The sequence below is a fragment of the Schistocerca serialis genome, chromosome 5, assembly GCF_023864345.2.
Source record: "Schistocerca serialis cubense isolate TAMUIC-IGC-003099 chromosome 5, iqSchSeri2.2, whole genome shotgun sequence".
In the NCBI taxonomy this organism is placed as follows: Eukaryota; Metazoa; Arthropoda; class Insecta; order Orthoptera; family Acrididae; genus Schistocerca; species Schistocerca serialis.
Window position 1 is genome coordinate 288,487,287 of NC_064642.1, and position 24,120 is coordinate 288,511,406.

The 24,120-nt window shown below is 38.1% G+C and overlaps 1 protein-coding gene across 3 annotated transcripts in view; it reads right to left on the minus strand.

Moving 5' to 3' along the window:
- LOC126480903 (integrin alpha-4-like) overlaps positions 1-24,120 on the minus strand; it is a 582,211-nt gene that overhangs the window by 553,529 nt on the left and 4,562 nt on the right. For all 3 annotated transcript variants that reach the window (XM_050104300.1, XM_050104298.1, XM_050104299.1), the window contains exon 2: positions 2,145-2,263. In XM_050104300.1, the coding sequence (XP_049960257.1) occupies positions 2,145-2,263 (119 nt within the window). The remainder of the gene's footprint in view (positions 1-2,144; positions 2,264-24,120) is intronic.

Genomic DNA, 24,120 nt, shown 5'->3' on the forward strand with positions numbered 1-24,120 from the left:
CTACCAACCGGTCCCTTCTTCTTGTCAAGTTGTGCCACAAACTCCTCTTCTCCCCAATTCTATTCAATACCTCCTCATTAGTTATGTGATCTACCCAATTAATCTTCAGCATTCTTCTGTAGCTGATACTGCAGTATATATGTAACAACCAGAGGGCTTTGAGGCTGGTACTAAAAGAGTATGATGCTAACTGAAGAAAAATATCTATGGACTCAAACAAGTATGGAATCAATGATTCACCTATGTGCTAAATAAAATTGGCCTGATAGCACAGATGCATATTCCTGTGTTTTTGTAAGTGATGAGGGTGGACTCTAGATCATTCTAGCTATTCACATTCATTGATAATGGTCTGGTTGTATCAGACTCCAGAGAAGTCATCACTATGTTGCTGAATGAGTTGGAGGAACTTGATGTACCTAGGAGCAGTGTTAATTTTTATCTAGGTTTGCAAATAGAGCAGTTTCAAGATGTCTCTATCTTCTTAAACCAAGATGCTTATGCTACAGCTATGCTGGAAGAGTACTACATGGGGAATTGCAGTGTTGCAGCAATACCTGCTCATGATTGTCAAATGTACTCTAAGCTGGGACTCAGTTCAAAAATTAACAATGTACCATACAGTCAAGTTGTTGGAAGCTTGTTCCATCTTTCAGTGGTAACTAGACTTGATATCATGCTTGGTGTGCACACTGAAAACCATAAAAGACACATTGGAGTGCAGTGAAGAGAATCTTAAAATACCTGATGAGAATAATGAGAATAGTCTCTCATGGCTTAAATTCTCCAAGGAGTTTATTCATTTGTTTTTAGTGGGTCATATTATGCAGGAGATGTGCTTGTTCAAAAATCAACCACAGGTTTTGTTGTCAAACTTGGTGAACCCACCATAATTTGGATCTCTCAGAAGAAGAAAATGATAAGCTTGTCAACAACAGAAGCAGAATATCTAGCTTCCTGTTAAGCTGTAAAAGAAATCATATTGATCCAGTTATTTTGAAAAACATTATCAAACTAAGAAAAATAACAAGTACTTTGCATATAGATCATCAAAGTACCATCCAGTTGTTCAAGACTGCTGACTACTATAAGTGAAAAAACACACATAAATGTGAAATATCACTTTGTATGAATAAATTCAATCTGGAACTTGTCAGCTCTGCAGATCAACAATCTGAAATTCCCACTAAGCCCCTCAGTAAAAACTATGTCAATAAATTAAAGTACCTGATTTCTGTTCTTGATGCCAAGGACCTTTGAAACAAAAGACAGTGAAAGTGTTACGTATTTATTAATTGAAGTGAGACTGTTGTATTAATCAATTAAAATGTTCTATTTTGTTTGTTTCTCCCATATTCATACTCCCACATTTGTATTTGGCTCACTTTCAAGCTGCATTTACTATGCTGCCATCTGGGACCTACATAGTGAAATTACTGATTAAAGACTGTCTTTCTTCTTGTAATATGTATGTGACTGTGTGCATCACGTGACACATTTTGATTCTGTTTAGCAATAAGTCTTTGTCATTACTGTGCAGTGAGGGTAAGTATAGTTTTACTGTGACTCCTTTAACAATTATTTAAGGAGGTATTCTGATGAATATGAAAATTTACAATTAAAAGTAGAGATAAGCTAAAATCTTTAATGGTAATAACATGGGACTGGATCAAAATGAAACTTATCTTTAAAAAACAAGCAAATGTTCATTACTCTTTCTGCTGATTCAAAGTTTGGAGTAACTTTTAATTGTTTCATAATTACTATATTTTTGTTTGTTCTTCTCTTTGTCTATCAGCCATGTTATATACATTACATTGTTACTACTTAAAGAGTAAATACCCTTTTCTGTCTGACATATAGTGAACAGCACTGATTTTATTTCACATTTTGATTTGTGGCATACACCCCCCAATGTCACATGTGAAGCTACTGAATTAACAGATCATTAGTTAATGAAGTCATCACTGGCAGGAGATTTAGTAATAGACATATCCATTGCTGCTTGTTATTTTAAAACATAATTTTTACTAAATGCCTGAATGTATTGTCCAAAAATATATTTAATACTAAAATAAAAATTCACTGCAAGCACTTATTTCAACATGATAATTTAATATTACAGGTCTATTAAGGAGTTTTACCTGTGCCACTGAGATTAACTTCACCACATGTTTCTCCAACTTGACACTGGTAAACAATGCCAGGTTCCCTCACACTTCTGTCATGTGAAGAATTTCCTCTAGGAGCTCCAATCTGGATCCTAAACATGCCGTAATTATTAGACAGATTGCTGATTTACCTACTGCATAGGGACTTTCATAGAAAAATAACATATGTCATGTATCATACGTTATTTTTCTATCAAAGTCCCTGTACAGCAGTTAGATTTACCTGTACATTACAAACTAGCCCACGAATCAATAGCCTAAATACAAGGATTATCAGGGCCTCTTCAGCTTAGTAATAAAGGCAAAGGGGAAGGAATTGTATCACCTAATTATTACCATCCCATATCATCTGTGCTAATAACCTGCAAAATGTCTGAGTACTATATGCCATCACTTAAATCAGTATTTAGAATAAAATTATATACTAATGGTCACACAGTGTGGCTTCAAAGCTAACCATGCCATCATCAGAGCAGTAGAAATACTTTGTGTTGTTCCTGCTGTGGTCTTCAGTTAGAAGACTGACTTGATGCAGTTCTCCATAATACTTTATTCTTTGCAAACCTCTTTATCTCTGAATAACTACTGCAACCTACATCTACATGAATGTGCTTACTGTATTAATCCCTTGGTCTGCCTCTAGAATTCTTCCCCCCCCCCCCCCCCCCCCCCCCAGCCAACACAAAAAACTTCCCTCCATTATCAAACTGACTATTGATGCCTCAGGATGTGTCCTGTCACCTGATCCCTTCTTTTAGTCAATTTTTTAGTTAATTTGTGGCATAAATTTCTTTTTTCTCCAATTTGATTCCTTACTCAGCCAGCATGTGTAATCTTCAGCATACTTCTGTAGCACCACATTTCAAAATCTTCTATTGTCTTCTTAGGTGAATTGCTTACAATCCATATTTAAACTTCACACAAGGCTACACTCCACACAAATATCTTTACAGAAGGGTTCCTAGTACTTAAATTTATATTGGATGCTAACAAATTCCTATTTTTCAGAGGTGTTTTCCATGCTATAGGCAGTCTGCAATTTATATTCACGTACTTTGGTCATCATAGCTTATTTTGCTTCTCAAATAGTAAAACTCACCTACTCATTTTAGTGCCTCATTCTGTAATCTAATTCCCTCAGCAGAATCTGGTCTAATTCACCTACATTCCATTACCTCTGATTTAATTTTTGTTGATGCTCATTTTATAACCTCTTTTTAAGCCTCTATCAATTCCATTCAACTACTGTTCCAAGTCCTTTTCTCTTAGAGAGTTTCATTGTCATTGGCAAACCTCAATGTTTTTATTTCTTCTCACTGAAACCTCACTAACCTTACGACTTATCTTAGAAGAAAGATTAAGAAAAGGCAAACCTACGTTTCTAGCATTTGTAGACTTAGAGAAAGCTTTTGACAATGTTAACTGGAATACTCTCTTTCAAATTCTGAAAATGGCAGGGGTAAAATACAGGGAGCGAAAGGCTATTTACAATTTGTACAGAAACCAGATGGCAGTTATAAGAGTCGAGAGGCATGAAAGGGAAGCAGTGGTTGGGAAAGGAGTGAGACAGGGTTGTAGCCTCTCCCCGATGTTATTCAATCTGTATATCGAGCAAGCAGTAAAGGAAACAAAAGAAAAATTCGGAGTAGGTATTAAAATTCATGGAGAAGAAGTAAAAACTTTGAGGTTTGCCGATGACATTGTAATTCTGTCAGAGACAGCAAAGGACTGAGAAGAGCAGTTGAACGGAATGGACAGTGTCTTGAAAGGAGGATATAAGATGAACATCAACAAAAGCAAAACGAGGATAATGGAATGTAGTCAAATTAAATCGGGTGATGCTGAGGGGATTAGATTAGGAAATGAGACACTTAAAGTAGTAAAGGAGTTTTGCTATTTAGGGAGTAAAATAACTGATGATGGTCGAAGTAGAGAGGATATAAAATGTAGACTGGCAATGGCAAGGAAAGCGTTTCTGAAGAAGAGAAATTTGTTAACATCGAGTATAGATTTAAGTGTCAGTAAGTCGTTTCTGAAAGTATTTGTATGGAGTGTAGCCATGTATGGAAGTGAAACATGGACGATAACCAGTTTGGACAAGAAGAGAATAGAAGCTTTTGAAATCTGGTGCTACAGAAGAATGCTGAAGATAAGGTGGGTAGATCATGTAACTAATGAGGAGGTATTGAATAGGATTGGGGAGAAGAGAAGTTTGTGGCACAATTTGACTAGAAGAAGGGATCGGTTGGTAGGACATGTTTTGAGGCATCAAGGGATCACAAATTTAGCATTGGAGGGCAGCGTGGAGGGTAAAAATCGTAGAGGGAGACCAAGAGATGAATACACCAAGCAGATTCAGAAGGATGTAGGTTGCAGTAGGCACTGGGAGATGAAGAAGCTTGCACAGGATAGAGCAGCATGGAGAGCTGCATCAAACAGTCTCAGGACTGAAGACCACAACAACGCAACAACAACAACTGAAATTTAATTCCTTCTCAGTTTTTTATGTTACCTTTATTGCTTGCTAAGTGTGCAGATTAAGTAACATTTAGGATAGGCTGAAAGATTGTCTCATTTTTTTCATGGTTAGTACTTCCTTTTTATGTCCTTCAACTGATGTAACTGCTCTCTGGTTTCTGGATAAGCCGTGACCTTTCAGTCTCTATATTTTATCCCTGCAACCTTCATAATTTCAAAGAAAGTACTCCAATAAACTTTGTCAATAGCTTTCTCAAAGTCTACAAATGCTGTAAATGTAGGTTTGCCTTTCTTTTCTTCAAACATACATCATAAGATCAGTATTGGTTTGAGTGTTCCTACATATTGATCTGTCCCAAGAGCAGTTTCTATCAGTTTTTCCATTCTTCTGTAAATAACTCTTGTCAGAACATTGCAGCCATGACTTTTGTAACTAATAGTTTGACAATATTATGAAAAGGATAGTTGTTACTCACCATATATCAGAGATGCTGAGTCACAGATAGGCACAACAAAAGAAAGAGGACTTTCAGAAAGCAAGCTTTTGGCCACCAAGGCCTTTGTCAAAAATAGACAACACACACCCACATGCAAGCATGCACGTGCTCACATCTGTGCCCACACACACACACACACACACACACACACACACACACACACACACACACACACACACACACACACACGCGCGCGTGCGCGCGCATGCTCACACATGACCACTGTCTCTGGCAGCCACTGCTACAATAGCCTTGCCTTTGTCAAAAATAGATAATGCACACACACACACACACTCATACAAACACAACTCACACACACACATGGCCACTGTCTCTGGCAGCCACTGCTACAATAGCCTGGCCTTTGTCAAAAATAGATAATGCACACACACACACCCACACACACACACACACACACACACACACACATACACAAATGCCACTCACACACACATGACCATAGTCTCCAGTGGCTGATGCCAGACTACTGTAGTAGTGGTCTGCCTCCAGCTGCCAGAGACAGTGGACATGTGAGTGAGTTGCATTAACATGTGTGTGTGTGTGTGTGTGTGTGTGTGTGTGTGTGTGTGTGTGTGTGTATTGTCTATTTTTGACAAAGGTCTTGTCAGCCGAAAGCTTCCTTTCTGACAGACTTTTTATTGTTGTGCCTATCTGTGACTTAGCATCTCTGCTATGTTATGAGTAGAAACTATCCTTTTCATAATTTTCTTACATTTCATCCTGGATTTTTCATTGTTTGATGCTTTGAGATTATTCACACCTGTCAGCCCTTGCCTTCTTTGGAATGGGAATTGTTACATCCCTGTTGATATCTGGGGGTATTTCATCTATCTCAAATTTCTTGCGTGCCAGGTGGAATAGTTTTTTCATGGCTGGCTCTCGTAAGGAGTGCTTTTTTTTGACCTACATCTTTCAGTGCTCTGTCAAATTCTTCTTGAAGTATCACATCTCCCACTGTATATTCATTTACTTCCTCTTTCCTTTCTATAACATTTACATCAAGTTAATTTCCCTAGAGTAGACCCTCTATGTAATCCTTCCACCTTACAGATTTCCCTTCTTTACTTAGTACTAGTTTGCCATCTGAGCTCATGATATTCATATAGTTGCTTCCATTTTCTTCAAAAGTCATATCAATCTTTCCCATAGGACATGACTTTTTTTAAAAAGGACACCATATTTGTCACTGGCTGTAGAAATTATGTATTCCACACTTTAACTTTTCGTTTTGTGTTGAGGATATAAATAGAATGCATTACCAAAATAATACAGGAAGCTGTAATTGGTAATTCAACTATTATAGCCTGAAGACAGTTCTGTATGGGGAGAAATCACATATGGGATTCCCCACAGCTCAATATTAGGTCCACTATTGTTCTTCATATATGTAAACAATCTTCCATCGAATATACAAGTCGAATTAGTTCTTTCTGCAGATGACACTAGTACTGTAATCAGTTCAAGCATACATACAGAAACAGAACAGATGTCAAACAAAGTTCTTAAAAGAAGCACTGATTAGTTTTCTGGGAATGGTCTTACCTCCAATTTTAGAAAGACATAACATATTCAAGATAGACACAAAGCCCACACCTACCACAGTAGTACAAGTTTGTATGCCAACTAGCTCTGCAGATGATGAAGACATTGATGAAATGTATGATGAGATAAAAGAAATTATTCAGATAGTGAAGGGAGATGAAAATTTAATAGTCATGGGTGACTGGAATTTGGTAGTAGAAAAAGGAAGAGAAGGAAATGTAGTAGGTGAATATGGATTGGGGGTAAGAATTGAAAGAGGAAGCTGCCTTGTAGAATTTTGCACAGAGCACAGCTTAATCATAGTTGAAGAAGCCTGGAGATACTAGAAGGTATCAGACAGATTATATAATGGTAAGACAGAGATTTAGGAACCAGATTTTAAATTGTAAGACAATTCCAGGGCAGATGTGGACTCTGACCACAATCTGTTGGTTATGAACTGTAGATTAAAACTGAAGAAACTGAAAAAATGTGGGAATTTAAGGAGTTGGGACCTGGATAAACCAGAGGTTGTACAGGGTGTCAGGGAGAGCATAAGAGAACAATTGACAGGAATGGGGAAAAGAAATACAGTAAAAGAAGAATGGGTAGCTTTGAGGGATGAAGTAGTGAAGGCAGCAGAGGATCAAGGAGATAAAAAGACGAGGGCTAGTAGAAATCTTTGGGTAACAGAATAAATATAGAATTTAATTGATGAAAGGAGAAAATATAAAAATGCAGTAAATGAAGCAGGCAAAAAGGAATACAAACGTCTCAAAAATGAGATCAACAGGAAGTGTAAAATGGCTAAGCAGGGATGGCTAGAGGACAAATGTAAGGACGTAGAGGCTTATATCACTAGGGGGAAGATAGATACTGCCTACAGGAAAATTAAAGAGACCTTTGGAGAAAAGATAACCACCTGTATGAATATCAAGAGCTCAGATGGAAACCCAGGTCAAAGCAAAGAAGGGAAAGTAGAAATGTGGAAGGAGTATATAGAGGGTCTATACAAGTGCAATGTACTTGAGGACAATTTTATGGAAGTGGAAGAGGATGTAGATCAAGATGAAATGGGAGATATGAAACGGCGTGAAAAGTTTGATAGAGTACTGAAAGACCTGAGTCGAAACAAGGCCCCAGGAGTAGACAACATTCCATTAGAACTACTGGCAGCCTTGAGACAGCCACTCCTGACAAAACTCTACCATCTGGTGAGCAAGATGTATGAGACAGATGAAATACCCTCAGACTACAAGAAGAATATAATAATTCCAATCCCAAGGAAAGCAGGTGCTGACAGATGAGAATTCTTTACAGACGAATGGAAAAACTAGTAAAAGCTGACCTCAGGGAAGATCAGTTCGGATTCCATAGAAATATTGGAACACATGAGGCAATACTGACCCTATGACTTATCTTAGAAGATAGATTAAAAAGGCAAACCTACATTTGTAGCATTTGTAGACTTAGAGAAAGCTTTTGACAATGTTGACTGGAATACTCTCTTTCGAATTCTAAAGGTGGCAGGGGTAAAATACAGGGAGCAAAAGGCTATTTACAATTTGTACAGAAACCAGATGTACTACATAAATATGTAATAAAAAAATTGAAGTTCCTATTTTAAAAAAAATGCTGTTGATATCCGTTTGACCTATGGCAATGCCATCTAGCGGGCCAACCACAGCGCCATCTAGTTTCCCCCTTCAAGCTAGATGAGTTTCATTATTTTTAGTTTTTTCGTTTCATGCTTATTTTGTGAGATGTTTGGCCTGGTGACTATCAATGGACCACTCTATATATCCATCATGAGTGGATTTTCATGCCAACTGTTCTAGGTAGTTTTAATAGAAGGCATTTACTAATGTTTCACAGGCTATCTTATCATGCCCACCACTACCAAATTAATTTTTCCCAAATGACTGTTGGATGATTGAAATCTCCACCAGTGATTACAGTATGAGTGGGAACTTTTGTACAAGTGACCTGAGGTTTTCAATACAGTGTTCACTTACAGCAGGATATGGGTCTGGTGGGTGATAGAAGGATGCAATTATCATTTTATGCCCACCCCTGATACTGAGTCTTGCCTAAACAATCTCACATGGAGCTCCAATTTCTATCTCAGTGAATTTGAATTTCTTGTCTCCTGTGACAAATTCACCTCCTCCAATTACCATTTGGCTATCGTTTCCATGTACACTGAAGTTTTCCCCAAAAATCTCATTGCTATCAATTTGAGGTCTCAGTCAGCTTTCTGTACATCTACATCTACATCTACATCTACATTGATACTCCGCAAGCCACCCAACGGTGTGTGGCGGAGGGCACTTTACGTGCCACTGTCATTACCTCCCTTTCCTGTTCCAGTCGCGTATGGTTCGCGGGAAGAACGACTGTCTGAAAGCCTCCGTGCGCGCTCTAATCTCTCTAATTTTACATTCGTGATCTCCTCGGGAGGTATAAGTAGGGGGAAGCAATATATTCGATACCTCATCCAGAAACGCACCCTCTCGAAACCTGGACAGCAAGCTACACCGCGATGCAGAGCGCCTCTCTTGCAGAGTCTGCCACTTGAGTTTATTAAACATCTCCGTAACGCTATCACGGTTACCAAATAACCCAGTGACGAAACGCGCCGCTCTTCTTTGGATCTTTTCTATCTCCTCCGTCAACCCCACCTGGTACGGATCCCACACTGATGAGCAATACTCAAGTATAGGTCGAACGAGTGTTTTGTAAGCCACCTCCTTTGTTGATGGACTACATTTTCTAAGCACTCTCCCAATGAATCTCAACCTGGTACCCGCCTTACCAACAATTAATTTTATATGATCATTCCACTTCAAATCGTTCCGTACGCATACTCCCAGATATTTTACAGAAGTAACTGCTACCAGTGTTTGTTCCGCTATCATATAATCATACAATAAAGGATCCTTCTTTCTATGTATTCGCAATACATTACATTTGTCTATGTTAAGGGTCAGTTGCCACTCCCTGCACCAAGTGCCTATCCGCTGCAGATCTTCCTGTATTTCGCTACAATTTTCTAATGCAGCAACTTCTCTGTATACTACAGCATCATCCGCGAAAAGCCACATGGAACTTCCGACACTATCTACTAAGTCATTTATATATATTGTGAAAAGTGCTGTGTGAGGTTCACTGCTTTTCAAGAGCACGTCAGACTCTGGCACTTTGTTGTGAATGCTTTGACAGTTAACCACTATGATTTTAATACTTTCACCAACTGAAGGCCTTACTTTTTCTCTTATACTTATACTTCTAGTTTTATACAGCTATCATTATATGGACTGGATGGAGATTTGCCTCATTTAAAAAACCCTTGTGTGCATGCCATATACTGTCAGCTACCTGGGTAGTAGCCTCTGGTATGTAGTGCACAACTGACCCATTTAGGGTCACCCTACAATTCTCATCCCTATTGCATAAGTCCAGGAAGTCAGATCCTAACTTGTCACAGAACTTTTGAAGTCTCTGGTTCAGTCATTCCATTCAACTCAGAACCAAGAGGCCATGATCAGTTCTGGGGATAATGCTGTAAGTTGTGGGCTTCATTGGAACTTCTTGTCCAAGGCTGATCTCCTCAGCCACCTCTGACAGTTGCTGAAATGACCCGAGTTTGACCTCAAAGTCCAGACAACAGGCATAATTTGTTCCAGCATGTGCCACAGTCTGCAGTTGCTTGCACCCTGTTACCTCAATGGCTGCTGGAATAGCTTCTTCAAAATGTTCAGTGAAGCCCCCATGCATACACATTGAGGCTACCTCTTATCCTTTCCTGTCCCTTGCTGGCACTTCCATAAGGGGTGTCATTATCCGCCATATGTTTGAACTGGTGATGAGTAGTAGACCCCTACCCTTTTGCATTTGCTTCCTCTTGTCACTGGACAAAACATGTTTCCCCAAAACAGCTGAAGTGAATTCTACTGGCTCAGTTTCAGGTTCAATGAAAGGCAGCACCTCTAACTTGATGGTTAAGGGGATTGGTATTGCAACCTTAGTCCTCCCTCATTCCCTTCAGTACTGCACAGGACACCTGGATCTACCATTGAAACGCCATTCACAGTCAAGAGGACAAGTAATGACAGAACCTGTCTAAAATATGCTGAAGTTATGCCTCTTTACAAGCAGAGAGGTAAAGAGATACCTTCAAACTATCAACCAGTTTCACAGCTTTCTCAAAAACATCTGCAAAGGTTGTGTTCAAGCAAGTCCTTAAGCATCTTATTGCAAATAATATATTGACTAAGTCACCTTTTGGACTTCTTAAGGGTTCTGATACAGAAACAGCTATTTACACTTACAGTGAGAATGTACTTAATTCATTCGTTAATAAATTAGAGGCTACAGGTATTTACTGTGACTTGTCAAAAGTCTTTGACTGTGTGCACCACAGCAGCCTCTTAAGTAAATTAGAATATTATTGTCATTGGCAATGCTGCGAAATGGTTTGTGTCTTATGCAACTAAAGTGAAACAAAGGGTGTCATTGTCAAATATCTGTGCAGTAATCAGTCAGTCTTCATCTGATTGGGAATTAATTACATATGGTGTTCCTCAAAGTTCCATCTTGGATCAATTGCTTTTGTGAGCATTAATGATGTCTTGTCTGTTACATTGCCAGATGCTAAGTTTGTTTCATTTGCAGATGATACAAACATTGGAATAAGTAGCAAGTCAAGTACAGATTTAGAAATAGCTGCTAATCAAATTTTCACTGACATTAAAAATGGTTTAAAGCTAATTCACTGTCAGTAAACTTTGAAAATATGCACTATATGCAGTTCAGAACCTGTAAGAGGTTTGCTTCCAGCATATGTATAACATATGAAGACGTGCAGATCGAAGAGGTTGACAGTGTTAAATTTATACAATTACAACTCTATAATAAATTCAGTTGGGAAGGCCATACCACAGAGTTGCTTAAGTGCCTGAACCAGTCTGTATATGCAGTGACAATGATGTCAGCCTTAGAAGATATAAATGTAAAAAAGACCTGCATACTTCACTTAATTTCATTCTATTATGTGATATGGAATCATATTCTGGGGTAACTCATCAAACTGGACAGAAGTTTTCAGCATGCAAATGAGTGTAATAGGAATCATTTGTGGTGTAAATTCAAGAACATCATGTAGAAACAAGAAACCTTGTATTCAAACCACTGCTTCTCAGTATACTTATTCCTTAGTGAAATTTGTTGCAAGTAATATATCTCTGTTTCCAACTAATAGCTCAATACATAGTATCAGTACTAGGAATAACAACAATCTACATAAAGACCTAAAATCACTTACCTTGGTCCAAAAAGTTGTCTAATACTCAGGAACACACATTTTTAATAAATTGCCAGCAACCATTAAAAACTTGGTTTCAGATAAAGCACAATTTAAACAGATTTTGAAAGACCTTTTGATAGGCAACTCCTTCTACTCTCTAGATGAGTGTCTTAACAGAGGCTATTAGGCCAGCTTAAGTAAAACTGTCTGTTAGATTTCAGTTTTGACAGCACTTGGTCAGAGCAGTCGGGATCAGTTATTCTGTGTATGATAAATTTATTAATAGTGCATAACAATGTTTCATTCAGACAGAGTATCAATTCTGTAATATTAACTATTTCTGTTTACTGTATTGTATTCACCTACTTTGACAATCTCCTGAGAAATGATCAGGGTAGTAGGTATTATATTCAAATGTTTTATCTTCTTTTACGTTATACTTTCTGAAATGTTCCACACCAATGAGAATCATCTCATTTCTTGGGGCTATGGAAAGAAAACTGAGTCTAATTTATTCTCCTGTACTTTCTATAGAGGAGACAGGATTTACCAGGAGAGGGCAGTGCATGAGGTACCTTTGGTACAGATACCAGCAGTACATGACTCTTGGAAGCTCTTCCAAGTACATCAGTTCACAGCAGCTGCCAATCATTTGACAGTACCAGGGCAATTTCCATCTGCTTATGAATAGCAACCAAATCATCCTGTATTCAATGGAGCTCTTTCAACATATTGATTTGCAGCAGCTGCTAATCATATGACAGCAGTCAGGGTGGATTCCAGCTGCTTATGAATGTCAACCAGCTCATTCCATGTTCAACAAATCATTGCGTTGAAATAGTTTGCATATTTTCATTCAATAAAGTAACACAAAATAATTTTCTGGGGTAACTCATCTTTGTGCAGAAACAAGCTGTAAGAATAATGTGTGGTGACTGTGTGATCATCTTGCATGCATCTGTTCAAGGAACTGAGCATTCTGAATCCTGGTTCATAGCATATTTATTTCCTCATGACGTTTGTTGTAAATAATCCACTACAGTTCAAATGGAATATTGATGTACATGATTACAATACCAGAAGGGGAAAATGATACTCATTACTCCATGTTAAGACTGTCTTTAGCACAAAAAAGCGGTGCACAGTTGAGCAACAACAATTTTAGATCACTTAAGACAGAATCACTTATGACAGAATTGATGAAAGAAGAAAATATAAAAATGCAGCAAATGAAGCAAGCAAAAAGGAATACAAGCGTCTAAGAAATGAGACTGACAGGAAGTGCAAAATGGCTAAGCAGGGATGGCTAGAGGACAAATGTAAGGATGTAGAAGCATGTATCACTAGGGGTAAGATAGATACTGCCTACAGGAAAATTAAAGAGACCTTTGGAGACAAGAGAACCACTTGTATGAATATCAAGTGCTCAGATGGAAACCCAGTTCTAAGGGAAGAAGGGAAAACAGAAACATGTAAGCACTATATTGAGGGTCTAATCAGGGGCAATGTACTTGAAGACAATATTATGGGAATGGAACAAGACGTAGATGAAGATGAAATGGGAGATACGAAACTGCGTGAAGAGTTTGAAAGAGCACTGAAAGACCTGAGTTGAAACAAGGCCCCAGCAGTAGACAACATTCCATTAGAAATACTGATGGCCTTAGGAGAGCCAGTCCTGACAAAACTCTACCATCTGGTGAGCAAGATGTGTGAGACAGGCGAAATACCCTCAGACTTCAAGCAGAATATAATAATTCCAACCCCAAAGAAAGCAGGAGTTGATAGATGTGAAAATTACTGAACTATCAGTTTAATAAGTCACAGCTGCAAAATACTAACATGAATTCTTTACAGACAAATGGAAAAACTGGTAGAAGCTGATCTCGGGGAAGATCATTTTGGATTCTATAGAAATATTGGAACATGTGAGGCAATACTGACCTTACGACTTATCTTAGAAGAAAGATTAAGGAAAGGCAAACCTATGTTTCTAGCATTTGTAGACTTAGAGTAAGCTTTTGACAATGTTGACTGGAATACTCTCTTTCAAATTCTAAAGGTGGCAGGGGTAAAATACAGGGAGCAAAAGGCTGTTTATATTTTGTACAGAAATGGCAGTTATAAGAGTTGCGGGGCAGGAAAGGGAAGCAGTGGTTGGGAAGGGAGTGAGACATGGTTGTAGCCTATCCCCAATGTTATTCAATCTGTATATTGAGGCAAGCAGTAAAGGAAACAAAAGAAAAATTCAGAGTAGGTATTAAAATCCATGGAGAAGAAATAAAAACTTTGAGGTTCACTGATGACATTGTAATTCTATCAGAGACAGCAAAGGACTTGAAAGAGCAGTTGAATGGAATGGACAGTGTCTTGAAAGGAGGATGTAAGATGAACATCAACAAAAGCAAAATGAGGATAATGGAATGTAGTTGATTTAAGCCAGGTGATGCTGAGGGAATTAGATTAGGAAATGATTACACTTAAAGTAGTAAAGGAGTTTTGCTATTTGGGAAGCAAAATAACTGATGATGGTCAAAGTAGAGAGGATATAAAATGTAGACTGGCAATGGCAAGGAAAGCGTTTCTGAAGAAGAGAAATTTATTAACATGAAGTACAGATGTAAGTTTCAGGAAGAAGTTTCTGAAAGTATTTGTATGGAGTGTAGCCATGTATGGAAGTGAAATGTGGATGATATATGCTTTGGACAAGAAGAGAATAAAAGCTTTCAAAATGTAGTGCTACAGAAAAATGCTGAAGATTAGATGGGTAGATCACATAATTGACAAGGAGGTATTGAATAGTATTGGGGAGAAGAGGAGTTTGTGGCATAACTTGACAAGAAGAAGGGATCAGTTGGTAGGACATGTTTTGAGGCATCAATGGATCACCAATGTAGTACTGGAGGGCAGCGTGGAGGGTAAAAATCATAGAGGGAGACCAAGAGATTAATACACTAAACAGATTCAGAAGGATGTAGGTTGCAGTAGGTACTGGGACATGAAGAAGCTTGCACAGGATAGAGTAGCATGGAGAGCTGGATCAACCCAGTCTCAGGACTGAAGACCACAACAACAAAATGACAGAATGCTAATTAAAATTTGAAAACTGACTGAGAAAGTTTCTCCTTGACAGGTCCATCTATTTTGTAGAAGAATTTCTATTACTGTAATGTGTAAAAGGCAGACTCATTCCACACCGTTATGCTTTATCGTGCAAAACAATCCATGGAGTGCATAACTAACCAGCCAATGAACTAACTAAAAAATCAAAAGTCTGAATACCCACCAATTACTTAAACTTTGCCATATGTCTCTGTTCATGGACGCTTTATATTTGCCCTTAATTTGGCATTGTGAACCAGTTTTACATTTCAGTGGTGGAAGATGCTACTCTGCATGAGTAATGGCCATGTGTAATGCCTTTTGTGGTAAATGGTAAATATTCTAGAGAGAAATAAAAATAAAAACAAAAAAATTATATTGTATTTATGTATTACCAAACACAAAGAGTTAACCACTTAAAACTATTTGGTTTTCTTATTGATCAGTCTCTGCTGTGTTGCTCACTGAAAGTAATGCACAATACTATCACATTCAATCTGTTCATTACATCACATCAGAAACAAATTGAGTAACACACCACTAAGTCATGCCTGTCATGCCTTCTTCTGTTAGGGAGTGATTCAACAAGCACAAAAATGGTCTTATGTGACAAATAAAGGATATTAGAAATATTTCTGGAATTGACCAACAGGAATCTCTAGCATTCCAAGACCCCTCACTTTTAGGAAGACTGCTGTGTTTGGTGTCAGGAGAAAGCAAATGCAAATGGGTAAGAGATTGTTAATTTTTAGCAATTTGTATGTAAAGCATAAATGCATTCCTGTTTGGAAAAAGCAGTAATGGGTAGGAATGATCTTGCTCCCTCAGTGTGTACATCTCTGGTCCCCAATGAACATGTTGATGAGGCTCTTCTTGGCAGTCACTGAGGAAACACTGGATGATGAGTTGTGGACTGTGGCACACCAATCATGTCTCTCATCTGGGCTCACAGGTAATATCTGGATAATTTCAGGGATTGAGAGATAATGTTGAGAATGTCAGCCTTTCTCACAGAATTTTAACTATCTGAAGATCTACAGCATTGTCAAACAATTGATGTAATGACCCCAAGTCAAATAGTAGAGGGCATAAAGCAGAGACAAGACAGAGGTCTTCAACAAGCTAGGATGTTAATTCCTAGACATATGTCATGGGGTTGAGAACTGTACTATCCCCTGAATGTCTCAGGCATGACACTACATATCAGTCTGATTGCTACCCAGGTAACTTAATATGTGTGGGGTGCACATGAGGGTTTATTAGATTAGATGACTCTCTATCCAATCCAAGAGACCTCAGAGTACTAGAAAACAACACCCCTCCCCCCCAATTCCTCCAAAAAAGTTATGGGGGAACAAATGAATGTAGGACTCAAACTCTGATGGATCTGTACAAATGTAATAATAATAATAAAAATAATAATAATAATAATAACATGTCTTTTAACTGAGCAACACTTTGGCAAACTGTGTGTCCCTAACCTACCTCAGTTATCCAACCAGGGAAAGGGCACCTACAGTTTAACTTTTAATCTGAACCGTGTGTCATTTCTTATGATTCCTCACATAAGAGGTAAAGGCTAGGTTAACACAAAGACTGAAAAATCCATAGTCAGAGTGAGATTTGAGCCTATGATGATGCAGTTTCCATGAACAAGCTTTACCACAAGACGACCAGGCCTAACATGTATACACAATGTTAATCAGAAGCTCTTGACGAGTGAGTTTGTGAGTATTAAAATATGGGATAAATGGCTGGATCTTATGATTATGTTGACTTAGAAACTTATGTTTTACACCAGCAACAGAACATACACCTAAATATTTCACATAAATTTCAACTTGATACAGTTGATGCAGGAAGCACCGTATATGTTTTGATGAGTGAGTCTGCGAGTACTCAAATTTGTGACATAAATGTCCATGTCTTTTGATAACATTGACACAGAAGTTTGAAGTTCTTACACCACCAACAGATGATAGACCTTAGTATGACACATAAATTTCAACATGAGACCTCTAGCCATTTCTGAGAAAAAGAGCTTTTAACAGATAGACAGATGGGCAACAAAATGATCCTATAAGAGCTATATTTTTACTAATTGTGGTACAGAATCCAAATAAGGTGAGACTATCACAGTCATAGTGAGACTGTCAAAATCCTTGTGATCAAGGACTAAAAGATTTGCAAAAACTTGATAGTTACTGAAGCTGGCTAAAACTCAAAGTTGACGGGAGTGAGGTTTTAAGAGTAAATCTAAAGCTATGTCAAAATGTTAGGCTAATGGAAACTGGAGGTTTTTGTATTCATTACAGTAAACAAGAATGTCTATTCCAATAAAGAAGAAACTGAAGCTGCATGTGAGATTATTTGGGAAAGTCTCAGTGTCAAGGGTGGTAATATACATATAAAAGTATCAACAGATTCATCTGCAAAATACAAGGTCAGTCAGAAAAGACTTCACAAATTTGGAATGATATAGAACTTTACTGCAATAAATTACATAACTGGTAGATGTGTCACTCTGTGGCAAACGACGTCAAGTCTGCTTCACATGTTGCATCACTAGGAGGGTACAGTTAAAATGGCTATTTTCAGTGGTGTGGAGCATGCTCATTATGTGTTATGGTTTCATGAAATGAACTCTGCAACAACTGCTCAGCATAAATTTTGCACTGAATATGCTAAAGAACTTCCGAACATGACTACAATTTACTCTTGTCACAAGAACTTTGCTGAGATGTTCACTGCAACATGATAAATCACCAGGTTACCTTCATGCTGATGATTATGTCCAACAGCTTAGGGAAAGCATTGGCCACAGTCCACAAAAATTGACACAATGCCCATCTTGTAAGACTGGCATTGAACAAAAAAACTGTTTTTTGAGTACTGCATGGACATTTACACATGAAATCCTACAGATTAACAATAGCACAGCACGTTAGTGGTGTAGATATGGTTGCTATTGGGGAATTCCCTGACGAAATGTTGCATCAGATAGAGGACAATGAGACATTCATGAGCACAATAATCTTCAGTGATGAGACAACATTTTGTATCAGTGTTATTGTGAACAATCACAACTGCAGAACAATGGACAATGATTATCCATGTGTAACTGTGGAATATGTTTGTGACAGCCCCATAGTTAGTGTGTTTAGTGCCCTTAGCAAATTGAAAGTGTGTGATCCTTTCTTCTGTATGGAGAAAACTCACACTGGTATTGTGTATCTGGATATGCCTGAAAACTTTTTAATTCTACAGATCAATGAAGATGACTGAGATGGAATGGTTTACTATCATAAAGATGGTGCACCACCTCATTTCCTCGTGAAAATTTGAGGTTTCTTCAATAATCAGATCCCATATCAGTTGATTGGCTGTGAATGGCTAATTGCATGGCCAATCAGGCTCCAGCTCTCAGCTGATTTACAACTGCAGAGCGGTAAGTTAAGTGTTTTCTATTCTGTGTTCTCCTCATAGTGCATTTATTAAATTTTGTGCATGTTTCTTTTGTTTAAGAGGTTTAACATTGCATTTTTGCAAGCGTAATTTCATTCAGTCTGCAGCACAGTAGCTGCTCACTGAAGAACAAGCTACACAGCTCATCAATGCATCAGCATCCATTGTGATACATCAGGAGAGTAGCGAGTTGCATATCTAGGGTTTTGTCTGCTTTTACAGTTTACTTCTTCAGTTAGTCTTGCTAGGATGGTTAGTATATGTGCATGCTGTGGACAGATGCAGGAGGAGCTGGCTGCATTTCCCAAAGAGCTGAATGCACTTTTGGCTATGGTCAGTCACTTAACTGCAAGTGAAGTGTAGCAATCAACAAGGATGCTGACTGCTGCATTTCACCTTGCCATTTGGTAGCCCTGTGAGATCTAATCATCAATGAGTGGCATCAGCTGGACATTGTATACCTGAAGCAACTTTTGGGCACACTCCCTCACCAAACAGAGACCATTATCATGGCAAAAAGTAGTGTTACATGGTATTGGCATAATATCTTCTGGAACTTACTACTTTTATTCCATTGTACTTACATGAAAGGGAAAATGTATTAAACCACCCACATCTACTCTCAAATGTTACAAGTTAGTGTGGCCAAAACTCTATGAGGCATCACTTTGCATCACAGGGCCCCATACCACAACATCCACTTGTACTCCATAAACACTCTACAGAAGAAGAGAGAAAGCAACAGGAAATGTGAAGAGAAAAATAAAGACAACCTTCTGAAAGCTACTGTTTTCACTTCCAAACAGTGAAAACAACTCAACAGATACTGATGTACATATGAATCAATCAAAATGCTCCTCTGCCATTTCATCTAAAAGCCAGAGCAGTTCAACCAGGTGAAAAGATTAGTAGAAAGGAAATGATCACCAGTAAATGTCTTACATCCTTGAGCGGAATTCAGAACTGAAGTAGAGGTGCTAAGAGTCCTAGGACAGGGAAGGCCACCAGACAGATGCTGAGAAGAATTTAATTTAAAAGATGTTTCTGTGCTAAGATCACACACTCTGCAAGAAGGATGATCATGCTAATGACAGACCAAAAGTGGTGTGGCCATGTTAGTCAGTAGGACATACCACTCCATCCCTCGTCATCCTTTTAAAAGCAAATTCAAATTCTGTGGTCATTTATGTGTCACATAAAATCATCATCTACTGCTATATGGCCCAACTGAGAGAGTGAATCTCCAAGAGCTGATTAAGGATCTTTCTTATTTGAACCATCCTGGAAGATAAAAACTGTGTACCAGTCGAGGATCTGAACCTAGAACCTTGCCTTCAATGGACAATATTCTTACTGACTAAACTACCCTTGTATGACTCACAATCTACATTTACAGTTGTACTTTCACCAGGGCCGCTCTTCTACTTTCCAATAAACTTCACTTGCTGGGATATTGTTCCTGGAAAAAAGGTTATTGCAGAGAAAAGATTTAGTCAAAGTATTGAGGACTGATTCTGGAATGAATTTATCACTTTGCAGCAGAATGTGTGTGGTTTCAGATCTTTCTGGCAGATTAAAACTGTGTGCTGGGCTGGGATGGAGTTTAAGCTTGACCCAGAATCTCAACACTCACATCAAAACACTGTACACTCTGCAGCAGAATGTAGAAATTCCCTGTCTCATTACTCCTCCTAGTTTTAAAGGCTGCCATACTCTATGGGAATACACAAACACCTGCCTCAGGTGCCAAGAACTTGAAAATCTTGTTTAGTCAGAGGGCATAAAGCATTCTGAAGAAAGGCCAAACATTGCACTTCAGTTCAGCAACAGATTCATTTCCACTTGTTCACGTGACTTGGAGACACTGCCTGTATGAAGTTTATACTGATCTCCACACAAACTAACACTTCCCAATTTGGTTACATCTCCCAAAAAGAGAAGCCTTTGAAAGGAAACTGTGAAAATGTGTGTTCAGCATAGCAAAGTGCCCATTGGGCTATATTTGAATAACAAGACAGCATCCAGGACCGGGTGAGCCACATCACAAGTGTGAAGTACCACTTAGTTGAAGCATCTGGACCACGGACCTGAGAACACCAGAAGAGGCATCCTGTACACTGGAAGAATAACAAATGTCACTCTGGCCTCAATGATGAACAGGCTGCAGTGTGAAGGTTCAAGTGCAGACCATTAGGAAAGAACCTAGCAGCTTTTCTGCATGGGCAGACTCTCAGAAAATAATTAAAGAAATTTGGAATAGGTTCTGGAGACTGTCTTTCAGTTTGAATAATAATTTCACTGTGACTGGAAGTGTATTGTAGTCAATCAGAAAGAAAGAGTAGAGGTGCAGTAGCTGTCATAAAGTGAAACAGTAATCTTACCACATATTCATATATTTATTTATTTATATACTTGTTCCTTAGATCTGTACACGTGAGCAAGTCACTCAGATGTGGAACGTGTCAATGTACATAATAAAATACATAGAATTAAGACATTGTTATAGCATTAATAACAGTGCACAAAAGTCATACTTATTAGCTTAAAATCTAGTCAACATAAATGTGAAGATAGCAGTTTCATATTTAGGGCATTATTGCATCTATTTTAACCTTGAACAGTAATCAAAACTTCCCACTTTGGGTTTAAAAGTGACCCAAAAATGGAAATGAGAAAAACAGGAATGTTTACATTAGGGCATTATTACATTAGTTTAACAGTAAACAGTGTCGAAAAATTTAAAAACATCTTTCCAATCTGGGTTTTACTTATTTCTCTGAAAGAATTCCTCTAGTGAATAAAGTGAGGTCTCAAGTAAATAATTTTTCAAGCTGTGTTTAAATACTGATGTACTACTCCTTATACTTTTGATGCTGTTGGGTAGGGAATTGAAAATTTTCGTTCCAGCGTACTTTACCCCTTTCTGAATAAGTGTCAAGTTCTTTAACTCACAGTGGAAATCCTCTTTTCTTCTGGTGTTATGTTCATGATGTAAGCAATTCGTTTCGTACAGAGTGGGGTTATTTATTATGAAGCACATCAGTTAATATATGTACTGAGATGTTGCTGTCAGTATTTCAAGTCGTTTAAAAAGATTTCGACATGAGGTTCGTGGGGGTACACCACAAATGATTCTTATTGCTCTTTTTTGTGCTGTGAGGATTTTCTTTGCGGCAGGTGTATTGCCCCAGAAAATGATGCCATAACACATGACTGAATTAAAATAGCCAAAGTAAGCTGACTTTGAGATGGTAATGTCATTGAAGTGTGACAAGATTCGTAAAGCAAATGTTGCCGATGTAAGCCGTTTTAGTGTTTGTAGAACGTGATGTTCCCAGTTCAGCTTACTGTCCACGTATACGCCTAGGAATTTTGATAAGTACACTTGCTTTATCATCTGATCATTCTGTGTGATAGCTATTTCTTTTGGGTTTTTGTGGGTTGTCTGGAACTGGATAAAATTGGTTTGTTTCAGGTTTATTGAAAGGGAGTTAATACGAAACCAACCCAGAACTTCTTTAAGGATATCATTGACCTCGGATTCTAAGTCAGTAGTTGACACATTATCCACCACAATGCTCGTATCATCAGCGAACATTGTAAATTTACACTGCTTATTGATGGATAAAGGCAGGTCATTAACATATATGAGGAACAGCAAGGGCCCAAGCACTGATCCCTGTGGCACTCCATGCTGCACAATTCCCCACTCAGAGTCCACTATATATTGTGATACACTATCTGAAACATCTAGAATAATCTTCTGCTTCCTATTTTCGAGGTACAATTTTAACCAGTTCCCTACAGGTCCTGTAATTCCATAATGACAGGCCTTCTTGAAGAGTATCTGGTGATCTACACAGTTGAACGCCTTTGATAGGTTGCATAAGACACCAATTGGCAGCCTCTTGCTGTTTATAGACTCTAGAACATCATTTGTGAATGAGAAAATTGCGTTATCTATTGAAACTCCCTTTTGAAAGCCAAACTGCTGACTGTTAATGATGTTCAGGTCACCAAGGTGTGCCACAATCCTGTTGTACAGAGCTTTTTCTAGGACTTTTGAAAATGTTATTAATAAAGAGATACGGCGATAGTTTGACACATTTGCAGCATCCCTGACAACAGAGTATTTCATTCTGTCTGAAAACACTCCTTGTTGCATGGATGTGTTACAGATGTGAGACAAAACACTTCACTACAGCAAGCCTTCAACAGCTTGCTTGAAATTTCGTTGATACCAGCAGAATATTTATTTTTCAAAGACTGTATGATTTTTTTGATTTCATTAGCAGTAATGGGAAGCACACTTATTTGACTGAAAGTTTCTGGAAAATTATTTTTCATTATACAGGCAGCTTTATCTACAAAACCATGGCAACCTATATGTGTTGGGACAGTTAAAAAATGTTGGTTAAAGATTTCAGCAATTTCCTCACTATTAGATATCTCTGAGTTGTCAACAGTTAAAACAATATTTTTGACTTTGGTGTAGTTTACAGTCCCTGTTTCTCTCTTTATCACATTCCAGATTGTTTTACTTTTATTTTCAGAATTAGTAATTTCACATGCTATACACATACTTTTAGAGTTTTTAATTACTTTGGCAAGAATTTTACAGTAGAGTTTATAATGTTTTAGCTGAGCAGGGTTGTTAGAAGTCTTTGATGCTATGTAGAGTTGTCTTTTTCTCTGACAGGAAGCTATGATGCCCTTAGTGAGCCATGGTTTTTTTGCAGACCTAGCAGGTTGGACTCTGTATGACTTTTTTGGAAATACACTTTCAAAGGTACCTGCTATCTCAATTGTGAATAAATTGTATTTTGAATTAGCAGTTTCTGCTAGATAAACAGGTGTCGAGTCAGTATGCTGAAGACGTGATCTGAACGTTTGAATAGCTTCCTCACTTATTTTCCTTAATGTTTTCCATCTAAGTGAGGTGTCACTCAGAGGAATTCCAAACTGTTGAAAGTAACTCTTTGTCCGTCATGGTCAGACAGACCATTTATAACCATTTCAATATTAATATGGTTGACTTTAATCCGATCAACAAAAACGTTATCAATGAGAGTACTGGAAGAGGTTGTGGTTCTGGTGGGCGAGCTAACCACGGGAACAAGGTTGTACGTGCACTTGAGATTTTCAAACTCCACCTTTCCCCAACAACTACCATGTCCCTATTTTTTCTACTTAAGTACAACAAAAGAGTATCTAATTGTTTAACAAACACTTAAAAATTACCAGATGGTGCCCTGTAAACTGCCACAACTGTTAATCTTGAGACAGTGTCTGGCACCTCTATAGCACATACTTCAAAATGTAGCTCAAAGCAGAATCTTTGTACATCTATTGCCGTGAACAAGACATTGTTTTTTACATATACAGCTACTCCTCCTTTGTCCATATAGTTCCTGCAATAAGACGTTGCCAAAACATAGTTAGGAATAGGGACCACTTCAATACCAGCAGTGATGTGGTGTTCTGTTAGACACAGAATGTGGGCACTGTTTATACCTTTTGTGTCTTCTATATTTGCTGTGAACTGATCCAGCTTGCAGTA